The 16,433-nt window shown below is 41.5% G+C and overlaps 1 protein-coding gene across 1 annotated transcript in view; it reads left to right on the top strand.

Moving 5' to 3' along the window:
- The first annotated feature begins 1,096 nt into the window (after positions 1–1,096).
- Positions 1,097–16,433, top strand: part of LOC102066016 (pinopsin) — an 83,119-nt gene continuing 67,782 nt past the window's right edge. The window contains exons 1-2 of the mRNA XM_005488026.4: positions 1,097–1,397; positions 5,762–6,517. Of these exons, the coding sequence (XP_005488083.3) occupies positions 6,166–6,517 (352 nt within the window). The 5' untranslated portion in view covers positions 1,097–1,397; positions 5,762–6,165. The remainder of the gene's footprint in view (positions 1,398–5,761; positions 6,518–16,433) is intronic.

Raw genomic sequence — 16,433 nt, forward strand, 5'->3', positions numbered from 1 at the left:
CAACTTATGAGGTCTGCTTAGACTTCATTGGGGAAAGATTATATGAGTAAACTTCACAGCCCCTTTTTGCTGGACTGTTTTTCTATAACAATAGGTGCATTGGCTGGTCTGTCTTGAACGCAGAGATGTTTAAAAAGCTGCAAGTGTGATCAGACAAGAGGTTAAATCTAGGTGGACTAATACAACTATGATGTTCACTTTACAGGCTTTAACTGTGATCTACAAATTTAAAAGACTCATTAGAAATTCAGCAAGAACCAGAACGAAGAGACGTTCAACAAAGCAAAGTATACCCTAGAATGTTTTTCTCTCAGTGGTTTTATCCAGCAATTCATTCCCCATGGGCACTTTTTTTCCCCTCTGTGGAAAGACCAGAGCAGTGTGTCCCAAAGAGCAGTATAGTAGTAGGCAGTAATAGTGACAGGAAGACACAACACTACATAGCTTTTCAAGCCTCATGCCATTTCTGTGACAAACAGACATATTTCTGAAAACATTGGTTTCAGCACACAGCAACCATAGTGTTTGATCAGTCTGTGAATGCTTAAAATGTAAAGATTTCTGGAAAACACAGACAAAGCAGATGAGTGAAAAGTTACACTTAAGATATGTCTGGTTTTAGTTTTGTCAAGTCAAACCCGCCACATTCTGACACGTGTTTAAACTGCATTCCTGACCGCTGCCGAGCAGATGCTTATACCTGCTTGCTTAACAACACCAAAAAAAGTGTTTTACAGCAGTAAGCGTGCAAAGAGCGCCCAGCCCAAGCTCGCTGTGCAGCCGTGCGGCACCACCAGGGATGCCCTGGGGGAGCAGCCCCGGCGCAGGAGGGGCGGCCGAGCGGGATGCGGATCCCGGGGCGCTGGGTGCGGACACTGGGTGCAGATCGCGGATCGCTGGGTGCGGACGGCGGGGCGCTGGGTGCCCGCCGTGCCAAGCGCTAGGTGCCGATCGCTGGGTGCGGATCGTAGAGCGCTGCGTGCCCGCCGTGCCGGGGGCTGAGTGCGGACCGTAGAGCGCAGCGTGCCCGCCGTGCTGGGCACTCGGGCTGCGGCACCGCCCCGGCACGGGCGGAGCTTGGGGAGCAGCACCGGGAGTGGCGGGCGGGAACGGGACGAGATGCGTATCGCTCCTGTCCTTTAACCTGGCAAAGCCATCTGCTCACTCTCCCCCGCCCTCTCGGAGCTGCATGTCCTCGCAACCCACCGAGGAGGGGAGAAGGAGAAGGACGTGTGCGGGCAGGGCGAGCCCGCCGCCTCCATCCCGCCGCCCCGCGGCTCCGCTCCGCCCGGGAGGGCAGCCCGGTGCCGGGGCTCCCGGTGCCGCCGCTCGGGACGCGTTTGCCGCACGCTTGGGTGCGCGTTTTCCCTTTGGGTTGCTGTGGATGAAAGATACAGGTGGGTTCTTCTCCCAGCGTACTGTGCCATTCTCCACTCCCCTCCCAAAGAAGTGTAAAATGTTTGTGAAGGACGCGGAGGTCGGCTGGAGAGGCTTTTGCTTGGTGCGGTGTTTAGAAGCCTGGGGTGAGCCCGGGCACTCGGGAGGTGCCTTCAGTCCTCGCTGCCGCCACCGCCGTCCCGGCTCGGGCTCTGATGGCTTCAGCCCAGCTCAGGAGCGGGTCTGTCTCATGTACTCGTACCGCAGACATTTCTGTGCATAAACTTCCTCTTCTTGCGTAAGAGGGGTTGCCTTAACTTTGAATATTTTAAATGATAGTAGCTTTTTTTTTTTTTCAAAAGCATGGGTTTGCCACACTTAGATTTTCCCCTTGAGTAAACAGTACAGCATTCAAACGTGTAACTTCATCACTACATGTGTTCTGTACTTACGTTGTTCTCATTTCCATGTCTGTCTCTGTCGTGAACGTCAACTGCTGAAAGTTAATCTGGTGATCTGCATACGAGAGATTCTTGCGCAGACAGGAGGCTTTGGGAGCTGGGAGATACCCAAACTTCTGAACCATAGAACTTCCTCTCAGTCTTCTAGCTTAGCTCTAAAGTTCTCTCTGGATCTCTTGAAATCTTGCAGCATGGCTTGGAGCATGGAAAAATAATCCAGAACAGATGGGAATTCTGACTTCAGTGTTGTGAAGTCCCGTGAAGATCCATCTTTCAGCTGTGTTTTAAAACAATTGTTTCAGATTATACCTATGGTTTTGGATGTTTTCTGTTAAAAACAATTCAGTTTCTCATCTGGAACACAAGGTTAAATGTATGTCAACTTAAAAATACACTATTGCTGTCATAATTCTGTTAGCAGGTCAAAAAAGTGATTCTTCCTTCATAAAATTTCATCTGGGATTGTCTTTGAAATGTTATGTAGAGGGGTTTGTTTGGATGTTTTTTGTCTGTTTTTTAATTTAACTTTTCATTAGAAATACAAGTTCTTAAATGAAGGAAAACAGCTATTTTAAAATTGATTTTGTATGAAGTGAGCAACGAGTTGATTTAGATTGTCTGAATATGTAAACATAAGAGGGCTTTTTATAGCTCTTTTATACCCCAAGAGAACAATGTAGATATGATGGAAAAGGATAAGTTTTTTTTTAGTAATATGAAGTTTGATTTTATTTATTTTATGTCTTTTCTTCAGATTTTAAATATTTAAAGTGAATTAAGCATGATCTTTGGCATGTTGCACAATGTTGCAAGAGAAGATGGTAAAGAATCTCCCAGCTGGAAACCCGTGAAGCTAATGTGTTCAATAAGTTATTTGGTAGAAAAGTGAGAAAGGAAACAAACCAGCTTCACTGCTCAAACTAATGCATGGTGTCAAGTGTGAAAAGAAGCCTCTCATTCTCAGTATTAAAGCCTGTGCTTCCAGAAGCTGATCTAACATCTTCTGAAACCTTATTTTTTTCCAACAGACTACTTCAGAGAAAATACAAGCAGTGATGGGTGTCTGTTTTGCTGCATCTTTAGACTTTTACTGTCAGAACCAGTCAACAGATGCAGGATTTAATTGGTGGTGACATTAAACAAACTTTTGGCCCATTTCACCTGGCCATATGTTTTGTATCACTTTGGGTATGTTTCCCATTCCCTGTCAACTCTGACAAATTCAAGGCGACAAACTGGATGCTCATTTGCTTGCCTTGGATGGTATTGTAGGTTTTATTGTTTTGGGGTTTTTAAACATTTTTTGAGAAGCAGAATTGGCAATTCTGCAAGCTCCTAGCTTCCTGCTAAGAACTGGGAGGGTTCAGGCTGTCCTAGGTCATGGAGCCCTAGGGAATGCAGAGTGTCACCTGTAAGACAGGGTTTATAGAGTTCCAGAGTAACCTCTATTAAACCAAGCTATCTCTCTGGAGGAGAAAAAAAAAAAAAAAGAAAATCAAATGAACACAAAAGCTTTGAGCACAAAGCTCATCTACAAGTGTTTTTCAACAATAATGTGTATTTTTCAGTTAAATGCTAACATTAGGTAAACTTGGACCCATTCTTCAAGGGATTAGTTATGGGAGTTTAGAGCTTTTTTGAAATCTGAATTTAGTTTTTACCTCATCCATAAGTGTAAAAAACGTAGCACTTAATACATGAGCTCCTAAAACAAGACTTACTCATACATAGCCCAGATCTTCAGATGTCTTCCTCTGCAGACCTTTGTCTCTTAAATTCACCAAAACTTTTTGAAGCTCATCTTTGTGCATCGTGTTTGTCATATTTTGATATCAAGTAATATTGTTTTAAAATGTGTCTTACACTGAACTTTCAGGACCTGCTCATCTTGCCTGTGCATTAAAGTATAATTTCCCAACACACCAGGGCAGAACTTGGCCAGCTAAAGCTGTGTGAGTGATGGCCACGGAGACATGACCTGCACACTGGGCAGGACCTGCACACCTGGTGTCACACTGCTCAATTATAATCAGCTGAGTCCCATCCAGGAGTGAATGTCCTTTTGCAAGCACTAAAAATATGAACTCTTGATATGTTTTTAAGAATGCAGGATGACTGTATAATAGACCTATTTATTATTTATATTTTGAGCTGAATTTTTAATCATGGGGTAATTTGTGTTGGAACAGACATTTAAAGGTCGTCTAGTATAACCCTCCTACAATAAACAAGGACATCAAACTCAATCAGGTTGTTCAGAACCCTGTCCAGCCTCACCTTCAACACTTCCAGGGATGAGCATCTAGCTCTGCGCAACCTGTTCCAGTGTTTCACCTCACCTTGCCATAAAAATCTTCATTATTGACCCTGAATTAACCAGTTTTAAACCCGTACCCCTTTGCTACAGGCTCTGCTAAGAAGTTTTTCCCCATTTTTCTAAAATCCCCTTTAAGTACTGAAAGGCTGCAACGAGGTCTCTCCAGAGCTTTCTCTTCTCCAGGCTGAACAGCCCCAACTATCTCAGCCTGTTTGCATGGGAGAAATGCTCAGAAGAGTATTTTTAAGATTTGGTTTTTGTTCCACTAAATTTTCACTCTGTTCTTTTAAACACTGTATACAATTTAGAGTATATTGATGGTTAGGCCCAGTTAGTTTGCAGGAAGAGGACTTAAAAAGTTCTTTCTCTTAGATATGCTACCTGGGACCCTTTCCAACAAAAATTATCATGTACCTCCTAAAGGGGGAGGAAAAAATCAGAAAGCATCAGTGTTTCAGATTCTCAGTGACCAAACAGTAGAAGATCTGTGAAGTGTACATAATTTACTCACAAGAAAAAGTCCTTAAGACAATTTGTATATGTTAGACTTTAAAATCACTGTAACATTTAGCACAGTGAATTTGTGAAAGTAGAGAAATAGACAAAATACTTATTCTAAATTATTATCATGACACCAAGATATAAAAGAAAAAAGCAAGCAACCTCTGAATCTTCAGTAAACTGAACTCACAATTTTCCAGTTGCTAAATACATGTTTTTCTACAGCACAATTTCCAGGAAACAGCAGTTAGGAGTAATATAGGAGATGCTCCATTTTAACAGGTGTGCAATTATTCTAGGAGTACATGACACATGAAAGAGAAGCTTTCAAATTTTTTTAGTCCAGCGAGCTATCGGTATCATGCATTTTGCACTGAGGAGTGGAAATTCATATATATATATAATTCTGTGCAGGATCTGCCTGCAACCACAAAGAAGGTAGGCTATGTAATTGTGAATCCACACTAAACACTATTGTTTCACAAAGCACACAAGCAATGTGTTCACTCCATGTGGGTAAAATTTATGCCTGTGATAGGAGAGATGTGAGCCTTTGGGTGTCTGCTTTGTAAATAATAAAGACATCTGTTCACTGGTAATTGTGGGAGGAGAGATATTGTTATCACAGATCTGCAGACCTTTGCGTGCACATGAGAGCTTGAGGGATGGCATTTGATATTTTTCTTTCTGGGTAAAGAAATACCTTCTCCTAAATTTGTCATCATTTTAATTAAAGTCAAGCCAAAAGTGAAACTTCTCTTGGTGTAGATTGACTTAATCTGGAGGAAGACAGAGTTCTTTCTCTGGGAAGCTGATGCAAAAGATAAGTTTCAGCATGCATTTGCTCACATGAGGAACTTTGCTAGGAAGGTGCAAACGACCTTCTCCATACTAAACTGTGAGCTAGGGAAAAATTGCTTGAAACGTCCAAGGAAATGTAAACAAACGGATGTTTCTGTTAAAAATCAGAGTAAAAACTGAAAATGAGAGATATTTGTTACAGTTCAAAACAGGAGGAGCTGTTAATAAATGATGCACTTATTTTTTGGTTTTTGTGTGGAAAGAGTTGTTTGGTTTTAACTATTTGTTTTTTCTGTGTTTTCAGAAGGACACCCATTGTCAGAGGAAAGGAGGGTAGCTGCCATTGATAGGGCTGTCCTTTGCTCTGAAGGAGGAGACCATGCTGAAGCATCTTTTTAAGATACCTTCCATTTTGAACATTAAAAAGATCACCTAATATTATCCTAGGTTTAAGCAAGAAAGATGAATTTGAGGTGATTTTTCACTTCTCTTGCCCTGGAGTTACTGCAGAGCAGACCCCTGGAAAGACACAGTGCAGGAAAATAGTCCTGTGCTGCAATACAGTGTTTGACACCTGCATAACCATCTAAGAGATGCCTCATCCGAGCAAAGATGACAAGGCTCCTGAGAGGATTTAATCTGTGATGGAATGACTTCTGTGAAACTGCTTCAGCAAAGGGCACCCAGCATCTCTGCCCTCACTGATCCATGGCAAAGTCCGAAATGAACCACACTTGGATGTATAACCTGAGCTTTGGTGCACCTGCACATCCTCTTGAGCCAAGGGCTGGACTCTCACGAAGTGGGCACACAGTAGTGGCTGTTTTTCTTGGATTAATCTTGTTTTTTGGTTTCTTGAATAACCTGATTGTCCTCATCCTCTTCTGCAAGTTTAAAACCCTGCGTAACCCAGTCAACATGCTTCTCCTGAACATCAGTGTCAGTGACATGTTAGTGTGCATCTCGGGCACTACCCTCAGTTTTGCATCCAACATCCGTGGCAAATGGATCGGAGGGGACCATGCTTGTAGGTGGTATGGCTTTGTCAATTCCTGCTTTGGTAAGAGTTCAATGATGATTCTTTGCTATTCTTTTTAGCACTGATGCACTAAGCAACATGATTAGGGAGCTAAATGCTCTTCTGTGGTGAACAAAAGGATACTTTTATTGCCTTGTTATGGTCAAGCACAAGTGATCTGCACAGTTTAAAACATTTTAAAAAATGACTTTATGAAAGAGTAGCTTAGATGTAATAAATATTTCCTAACATATCTCATTCTTCAAAATTATTTTTTTCCTAAGAGCTAAAAATGGAATCTAAAAAAAGGCAAGCCACTGGACAGAGTTTAAGTGTATGAACATATATAATACTTCCCTCTTTTTCAGGAAAATCTGTGCCATTGCTGAACTGCAGGTCCCTCAGTGTGGTTTCTGTTATGAGCAAAGTCTCCTGAAAGTACTATATTTACCATGTTTAATTATCTCTCAATCTATAATATGAATTACTCATGTCCCAGATAGTGAGTTCTTATCATCAGATGATTTCTGTTCTGCAAAGCAAAATATTTGGCTTGCAGCTTCAGTAGAAAGTTAAGTTGCAGGAATAGATTTGCCAGAAGTGATGGGAAAAGTATTCAGTGTTGTCCTCCTGTCCAGACAAAATGTTTTTGCAACCACCTTTTGCACTGCTAGATGTAAGTGTTGTAATTGGATTTTTTTTTTTAATTATTAAAAGAAGATAAAGGGCAATGAACAGTCAGAGGGCAGCCTTCATCCCTCCAAAGGTGAGGCCTGTGGCATCACCAAGCAATGACCCTTTCTTCATTTATTCCTACATTCATAAAAAGATCCACTAAAGCATGAACTGGCCTGTGGGCGCATATCTAGGTGTGATCCTTATCCAACACAGACCAGGGGACTTGGCACAGCTCCCTCTTGCTCTACATCCTTGCTTTGGTGCCTACAGGCCACAAGGACAGGACAAAGGCATTCCTGGCTCTTCTCCAACCCTGGGTTGCAGCATGTCGTGTGTAGGCCCCTTGACCCAAGAAGTGCTCCCAACAGCTATTGATGTGGAATCAGGTGCTGAATGCAAACACATGTTCTCTACCTGAATTTTAAACTCTTTTTGCTACTTCCAATGGTGTGTCTCTGGTACCTGTCCTTTCCTCATATGTCTGCTCCACTCATGATCATTAACTCATCCTGTCAGCTTCCTCTGGGAAAATGCTGCTTTGCCCAAAGTGAAGTCTAAGGAGTTAGGAATGCTTGTAACATATGAGCACTTTGGCCATCCAAAAATAGACTTTATGGTCAAGAGTACCTTGTTTTGGTAGGTTGCTTTCAGTTTGGTAGGTTTGTTGTTTTGGTAGGTTTGTTATCATTCTGTGCTGAGCAGAATGACGTCTTCTTCCAGGTTTCATTTCCATTTTTGTGTGTTTTATATATTCCAGTATTTCTGTAAGTAGTTTTCTCAGGCAGAAAGAAGCCAGGACTGTTTCTTTTCTCCATACTTTGAGCTTTCTTCTTATTATTTACCAGTGGGAGGGAGGAATAACATTTGAAAAGAGGGAGAAAAAGAGGTAGGTGTTCAAGGGCTTAGACAAAAAGGTATGTTAAAGGTGCCCTTTTGAGCCTGCTGGCTTCTGCCTGAATACATGTGAGTTGCCATCACACTGACCATGGAATTAAACCTGCAAATGGGTTAGTTTCTGCCAGGGTGTTCTGCTTGTGAAACAATTCTTCAAAGTCAGAGCTACATGAATTGGATGCATGGCAGGAGTGCAGATTTCTGTGCTATTGTGATACCTGTTTTCATGTGATAATTTCTGCTGTGATTTTTAAAATTGATTAGATTATCAAGGAACACACAAGCAAACAGAACAGCAAAACTTGGAATGTCAAAGGGGACCTCAGCTCCTCTGAGTGATGTTGGTGCTGTCAATGGGGTATCCTGGGAAGCTGATACTTAATAACTACCTAAATGCAGGTAGTTATTAAACTGTGCATAGTTCATGTGAAAGTCTTGCAGCACTCACATGTGTTCTTTCATTAGAGTGTACAGAGGGCATAATGAAGAAGTTTGCTTGCAGAATTATAAATAAACAATACTGATTAGGATATAGCATGAGTAAAAGCAAATAACAATAGAAGATTGCCTAATATTTATGTGTCTTTACAAACAAATTTTATCTGTTGATAAATATAATTATTCATTCTTTAGCTATTCCTGAAAAAAAATCTCATACATTTATTAGCTAAAAAATTAGCTTTCCATCCTTGATACCTCAGGTCTGATTTTGGCCCATCAAAGACAAGAGAAAGGGCGCTAAGATCCAGAAAAGAGATGTTTAATAGGAAAGTTAATTAAGACGAACTGAAGTTCAGCATCAAGATTGGTAAAAGTAAATGCTTCAATATTCTTATCTGTTTGGGGTTATTTTTTGTAATGGGGTAGATGATCCTTCTAGGACAAATAACAGTATAGGAACATACTGTTAATGATGTTAAGTGTTAATGATGTTAAGTGTTTAGGGATATGGTTTTGGGGTAATGATGGTGGTGCTGGGTTGCAGGTTGGACTAGATAATCTTGAAGGTCTCTTACAAGCTTGATGGTTCTGTGATGCTCTAAGTTCAGTGGCCCCACTAGAATTGCACTTTCTTGTACAAAATGAAGATAATGAAGATACACACAGGGGTTTTTTTCCTTTATTTGTTTTTTTTTTCTAACTGCAGTATTTTTCTAAATCATGAAGAAACTTTAGGTGGGCAACTAATCTTCATGACTTAGTGATTATTTAATGATCTGTAAGACACACCTAAACCAAATTCAAACTGTTAAAATATTTATAAATGCACTTCATTCTTGCAAATCTTCTAGCAGGACTGTACTTTTAAGGTCATTTCCCACCCCTCCCACTTGTTTTATGATAAGGTGAAAGCCTCCTTTGTGTTTTAAACCAAATGGAGAGTGAAGGTGTTATCCTTCAGGTCTGTGGCTTGGATGAAACCTGAGGGAGTGAAAGTAGAAAGCTGGGATTTGTTTCAAATGTGAACACAAGGTGAGAGATCACTTTTTAAAAAATCACATGCCTGGGAGGTGATTTGGAGAACACCTCTGATTCCCCTCCCAGCAGTATTGACAGTGCCATGTACGTTGATGTCACCTAGTGGGAAATTGAGGAAGCTGTTTACCAGGCAATCCATTGCACTGAAAAACCATGACCCAAGAATGACCACGAGGGGAGGAAAATGATGGACAAAGTGTAATTTTTTGGTTTAATTACTTGCTGCGATCCCTATATCTGCTTTGTGATTTCAAGCCATATGTGGAAAGCACAAGGTTTGGAAGCTAATGGGAAGTGCAGATGCTGATCTATAAGCATGTAATAGGGGTTTTAAGGAGAAAATTAAATACTGTGAGATCTGCTTTGGAAGTATAAGCTGTCTTATTTGATTTGGGGAAGCACCAGGAATGGAGCTAGGGGAGAAACAGCAAGGTCTGTTCCCAGAGTAAATGATTTTGCCCTGGTGCTCGTCCTTGATTGTAGCTCTGTTAAGTAGGTCACTGCAGTGGAAATTGCACATGTCACTGAGTTGGGGAAATAGATGGATTTTTAAAATTTGCTGCCATTACACACCACTTCATCATGGTTCGACAGGCTCATAGTTATACATTTAAGCAAACATGGAAAGTGACAAAGGAAAGGATCTATTTTCACAGCTGAACTCTCAGTAAACTTTGCTGGCAAGGTGAAAAAAAGGATGATTAAATATATCATGAAATGACTGAGACTTAGATTTTAATTTAGGAAAAATTATTATTTTTAAGGCACTCCCATTGAGACCACATACACAGGAAGTGACATGCCATCCTAAGATTAGGTTTGTCTGGCAGTTTTGACCATCTCACATGTAACCTCTGCACAGTGCCTTATTAAACATTTCAAATCCCTGGACAGATGCAAACTTCCAGAAAAAAAAAATTTTCTTTTCTCAAGATACTTCGACTAATGCAAACATGTAGGACAGGCAGAATTTGAGCTCAGATGATTTCTGGAGTTCATTTTTAGAACCACTACTCCATGCCATGTCATATTAGGATTAAATATTAAGTAGATTGATACATATGAAAAAGACAAAGCTGTCTCTGGCTACAGAAATCCAACACTAGATTCTACTGCTGGAAAATTTCCAAGGCACATTACTAGCAGGGAAATTTTTGTGCCTGTTGAACTCAGCTCTTGTTTTCAGCTGGTTGTTTTTCCCTTTCTTAACTTTCATGGTGCTTAAAATACCTGGCAGCTTGGCCAAGAAGTTGTTTCCAATATTTCATTGTAAAAAATTAATTCTGGTTAGTGTTGTGTAAAAGAACATCACCATTCTAGAGGAGCCAGAGATGCCTATGTCATACGAAAGCTGTGTGACTTGGTGTCTGTGTCTTCCCACACAGCATCCTGTCAGTCCTGGGTGCAGCAGAGGGCCACAGTCCTATTTGAACTGAAGTAAGGCATGTAGATGTGTCCTAATGTCCATTGATAACTCAAGGTCATACCTAAATGAGGACTTCAGCCTTTTTAGAAACCCTGTACTCAACTCAGTGGGTAGATAATCTTTTCAGTCATATTAAAGCTGTTATCGATTTACTCCCTTGTAAACTGCCAGAGAGCACAATGAATGAGAAATGGAGCTGCTCATGATTTTGCTTTAAAGTTCAGCTACCTCATGATCATAAACAAATAATTTTTCTTCTTATTATTTTACCTTTATTTTATATGCTATGTCTTAGACTCACTGCATTAAACAAAGGTACTTACATTTAGGGCATAAACTTCTGACATACTGGAAACTCTCTGTTTATGGGATGCAGCTGAGATCTCAGATGTAATAAACAACTCTTCTGTGAAAAGATATGGTTTTTTTCTACATAAAAGACACCATCTCACTTGGCTTGATCCTGCAAGAGCTCATCTGATGGTTTTTGAGCTTTGATGCAGCAAGTACTCATCTCCCAGTGCAAAACCACTCTTAGCAGCCCCTCACTTGCCCACTCATCATTGATTGCTCCTTTCCCAGGGGGCTTGGGATGGCATTAAAGGTGATATTTCTGGTAGCAAACACGACTAATCAGTATTGCTTAGGAAAACAGTTCTGCAACAGACCCTGAAAACATTCTCTGTTTGAAGTGCACAGACTCTGTTATGCCTGCAGTCATTGTGACCCATGCAAGCTTTCCTCAGTAGTTGGTCAGTATCAGAAATAATCAGCTGGTTCAGAGAGGGGGGAAAACCAGTGCCTGACTCATGGGAATGAGTCAAAAGTGTTTACAGTCTCTTTATCTAAAAAAAAAGAGGAGAAATGCTGTCATGACCTAGAGGGATTTAGTTATTTTAATACAGTGTAACAGTTGACAGTTTATCCTGAATTTTTCTATGTAATTTCCAGCACCTGATATGTATTAGATTTTTATAGTAAACAAAAATACAAAAGTATTTATTAAGAAGATACGTGATCTGAATTCCTCTTTTGGCATCTCCTCTTTAGAGAAACCGAAGTTAGCCTGTGTGGTGGTTTGACCAGGAAGAAGTGGGAATTCTGGGATGCTGTGGTCAAACCAATGGATATTCTGAGTTTGATACTGGCACCTGGTGTAGCCAGTGGGGTTTGGACACACCTCCGAGAATACACAGGGGTTAAAAAGCAGAGCTCTGGCCCTGGGAGGCTCTCTTGGGACGTCGAGGAGAAGAGGTCAGATCTCCCTCCCCTGTCCAGCCGCTGCTGCTGGGCGGGGGAGGGGCAGCCATGCGGTAGGCCCGGGGCCTGGACAGAGATGGGGGTGAGAAGGCCCTCAAGGATGGAAGGGTGGAGGAGCCCCAAGAGACATCGGGCAGACATTCCCCCCCCCCCCAGGAGGGAGAGAGGAGAGCCGGTGACACCGAATGTGATAGCAGCCAGCCCAGGAGGAGAAGGGGGGGGGGGGAAGAGTGCCCGGCCGGAGCGGCAGCGTGTGTGGGAGTGCCGCAGCTCCGGGACAGACAGAGACTGAAAGTTTTAACCCCTTTCTTTCATGATTGGGGCCTTGCAAAAATGCTAATCCTCCTCGAAGCTGAATAAGAAGGGAGATAGGAGATGAGATGAGACAAGGACCTGGCCCAAAGAACGTGGAGATGATTGAATGGGGAGAGATGATTTGGAGTGGCCTTTTGGCTGGACTTTTCTTGTGGCCATGGACTCAGTTTGTTCCTGTGACACAGAGACTGCACTTGGGGGGAAGCAGTGGCTCAGAACCAGGAGGGTTCATCGTGAGGACCCCCCGGCCCCAGGGGGTTGGAAAAATATGGGGGGGACAGATGTCCCAAAGCAGAGACTGTGCCTTTTTGGAGTGAGACAAGGCATCCTTAAAAGACAACCCTAAAAGCAGCTCTGGTCCATGCACGGTGGTGAGAGCACTGGGCATGGAAGGAAGATGTCACAAGCGGCAAAAGGACTTTTTCCGGGCGGTGCCGAGTGACATTGGAAGCACAGAGGTTTCAGCGTGTTTCCAGGGGAAGCCTATGGAACAAGAAGGACTCCTCTCCTCTTCATGAACTGAAGTTTGAGTATACTAAAGTGTGGTGCCAGGCTGGGCAGTTGGTGATTTGGGAGAATGTATCGGATTGGGAAATTCAGGTAGTGGGGAGGAGGAAAGTGGTTTTTTGTAAGGTTTTCAATTTTTTTTTCTTTTCCTTATAGTTTTTCCCTATTTTCCTGTAGTTAAGGTAATAAAGTGTTCTTTATGTTTAAGCTGGAGCCTGTTTTGCTTATTCCTGGTCACATCTCACAGCAGACACCAGGGTGAGGGCATTTTCATGGGGGCACTGGCTCTGTGCCAGGCTCAAACCATGACAGCCTGCTATACTTTTTTATTTAAATAACTAATCAATGAGGAAAGTGTATGTTATTAAATACACTTCTCAGGGCCATACTTACTTGGAAAAAATGAAATGCTCAACCCCTTAGAGACAGATGGGAATCGTCTGACTAAAACCAGACATTTTCCAATCCCCAAGGCTTTTTTATAATCAATAGAAAACCAGATCTGTACTGCCAGCATGCACACTGTTCAACACATCTGAGATGTTCCCTTCAGGGAGATATGTGTCCTCCATGCGCCCATTATCTCCATGGACTATGAAAGGAATGCAAACTCTGGGGTGTATACCTGCTCTGTACCTCTCTGACGTCATGAGATGACCCTCACAAATGGGATGTTTATTACTTCTTTTTCTAATTTTCCTACTTTTGCTTATAGTTCCCTCCCCACTTCAGTATCCTCTTCCAGGATATTTTCAGGAATTTCTCTTTCCTGTATGCATTAGTGTACAGAGTTGAAATTTCCTAGAATAGTTGTGCTAGAGTGAGCATTTTTAAGATGTTTGATGTGTTTTCATGAAGAGTTGTCCTAGTCCTCTTACCAATTTTACAGTCTCAAATTCATAATGTAGGGAAAATGCTGTCAGCTCTTTCTGCAGGTAATTTGTAGAGCATGAGTGCTGGAGTTCTGCATTTAATTTACATGCTTAAAGGAGGGGGACAACTTGGGCAAAACTTTTAGGCAACATGATAAAGAAGGAATCATGCCTTGAAAAAGAAAGTGAAAAGGGAAGACCTAACGTCCTACTTTGAATGTTATTCCTGAAATCAAAGACTTCACTCTGGTAGGCACTTTAACACCTTCTGGAGATAAGAGAAGGTTTTGCCTTGGTTACATCAGAGTATCACCCAAGATGTGTGCTGGGCTGGAGGTGAAGCACTGTGCAGCCCCTTGCTCAAGCCCTCCTCTCTTCTCCCTGGGGAATGGGGAGGAGAATCAAAGCAAAATTTTTTGTTGAGATAAGAACAGTTTAATAATAGAAGATAAATAATAATAATGGTAAACAATAACAATGATGACAATATAAGAGGGGAAATATTGGTGCACAATGCAGTTTCTCACCACCTGCTGATCAATGTCAGACCCTTACCAGCTGCCTTTCTGGGTAACTCCTCTCAGCTTATATATTGGGCATGTTGTTCTGTGGTCTGAAATATCCCTTTGGTTAGGTCACCTGTTCCAGCTAGGCTCCCTCACAGTTTCATTTGTGCACCTCCTCACTGGCAGACCATGAGACAAGGAAAAAAAACCTAGGATAAACATGATTTAGCAAAAACCCCCAAAATATCAGCGTGTTATCAAGACCATTCTCATTCTGAATAGAAAACATAGCACTGTGAGAGCTACTGAGAAGAAATTAACTCTACCCTAGCTGAAAAGCAGGACAGTGTCATTCAATATACCCATTTACAAGGTGTTGCAGACTATAGCTGTTGATGCTAACAGTGTTAAGATCCTGTGGTTAAGAACCCCCAGACTTTCTTCCTCCTCCCCTCTCTCATCTTTCACCACTGCAGAAATTCAAGCAATGGCTCAAACAGGAGCTGGAGAGTGCTCTGAAAACATCCTCAGGTACCCTCAGTTTGCACCAGCAGCCACGTGTAGATGGAAACATTTTTTCCCTCAGCTGCTATCCTTAATGTTTTCTGACATGTTCTGTTGTGTGATCAAGAATTTAGAGTCCGTTTCCTAATGCCTGTACAAAAGAAAACAGCAAAAACTGTGTGACTTGGTGTCAGTCATTGTTATTATTTATGCAGAAATAATAACAATGAAGGCTGGACAACAGTTTGTGTGTGTGTGTGTCCCTGAAAAGAAGGACACAAGAACAGAAGAATTCTGTAAGGAAATCGATCAGCCTTTTGGCATTTTTTGTGTACAGATGTCAGCTGTCAGTGCAAAAAAGTGTTCTGCTTGTGCCCAAGGTCTGTTTCTGTGCATGTGCAAGTGACTACAGATTTCTGCCAGTGTTTGATCCTTTCCAGTTGGACAGCCATCCTGCAGCACAGCTGCATACTTTTGTTTCTGTGTTATGGGCACACATGGCAGAATGCTGGAGACTTTATACAAAGAAATATACAAACAACATCACTTCACGTGGACACCTCAAACAAGAGTTTAAAGGCAAAGACTGTGTTTGAATTCTTGCAGAATTATCCTGATGGTGAATTGAGTCTAAAAGGTCATGGCTATAAGCACTGCTGGAGATGGTGAAACAGCATTTTTGTCAGAGTTCAAGTTTAATCCTTGATATTTCCAGGCCCTTTTCCCTAATCCTGGGTCATGGCATTAACCCAGACAAGGCTATGTCTGATGTTGGTTTTCTTTTAATTTAGGAAAAGGCAGAAACCAGCTCTGTTGGTAGTCACATCACACACATGTGGAAAAATAAGTCATTAAAAATGTTGCTGGCTTTTTGGTCCCTCGGTGGGTATATTGAAATAAAATAGAGGCCAGTAAATAAGCAATATTCAGTCAAAACCACATTAGGGAGCAACAGACTTTGCATGTGAAGGGCTATTAAATCATATTTTTTAACTATGTGTTTAATAGTGTTTAATAATCTCTAGTGTTTAATTGTGTTTAATAGTGTTTAATAGAGTTTAATAATCTCTAGTGTTTAATAGTGTTTAATAAACTCTAGGAACTGTTAAGACCATCCACATGCTGACACATCTGAACGGAATTAGTTTTGGAAAACTTTTAGGTTTCCTTTGTAGCCCCTGAAGTATGCCAGAGAGAGGATATTATCTTTGGCTGTTCACATCCAAGTCACACACCTAGTGACCATTTCCTAACTCAAGACATTAATCTTCTATATCTTTTTCCTTTTAGGAAGCATTTAAGCAGAATCTTCCAGTCCAGTAAGCAAATGAAATTTACAGTCTTTCAGTGATAAAAAGGCTACAGAACCATTGGCACAGTTCCAAATAATGACATAATAATAGGTGATAACTATAAAGTTATTTTTTCCCGCAGCTGTGGCAAATACTTCATACTTAAAAGTAATTATTAGGGTTTGTATTCTTTTTCCTATTGCTTGGGGCTTTTTTATGTTAGTG

The sequence above is a fragment of the Zonotrichia albicollis genome, chromosome 2, assembly GCF_047830755.1.
Source record: "Zonotrichia albicollis isolate bZonAlb1 chromosome 2, bZonAlb1.hap1, whole genome shotgun sequence".
In the NCBI taxonomy this organism is placed as follows: domain Eukaryota; kingdom Metazoa; phylum Chordata; class Aves; order Passeriformes; family Passerellidae; genus Zonotrichia; species Zonotrichia albicollis.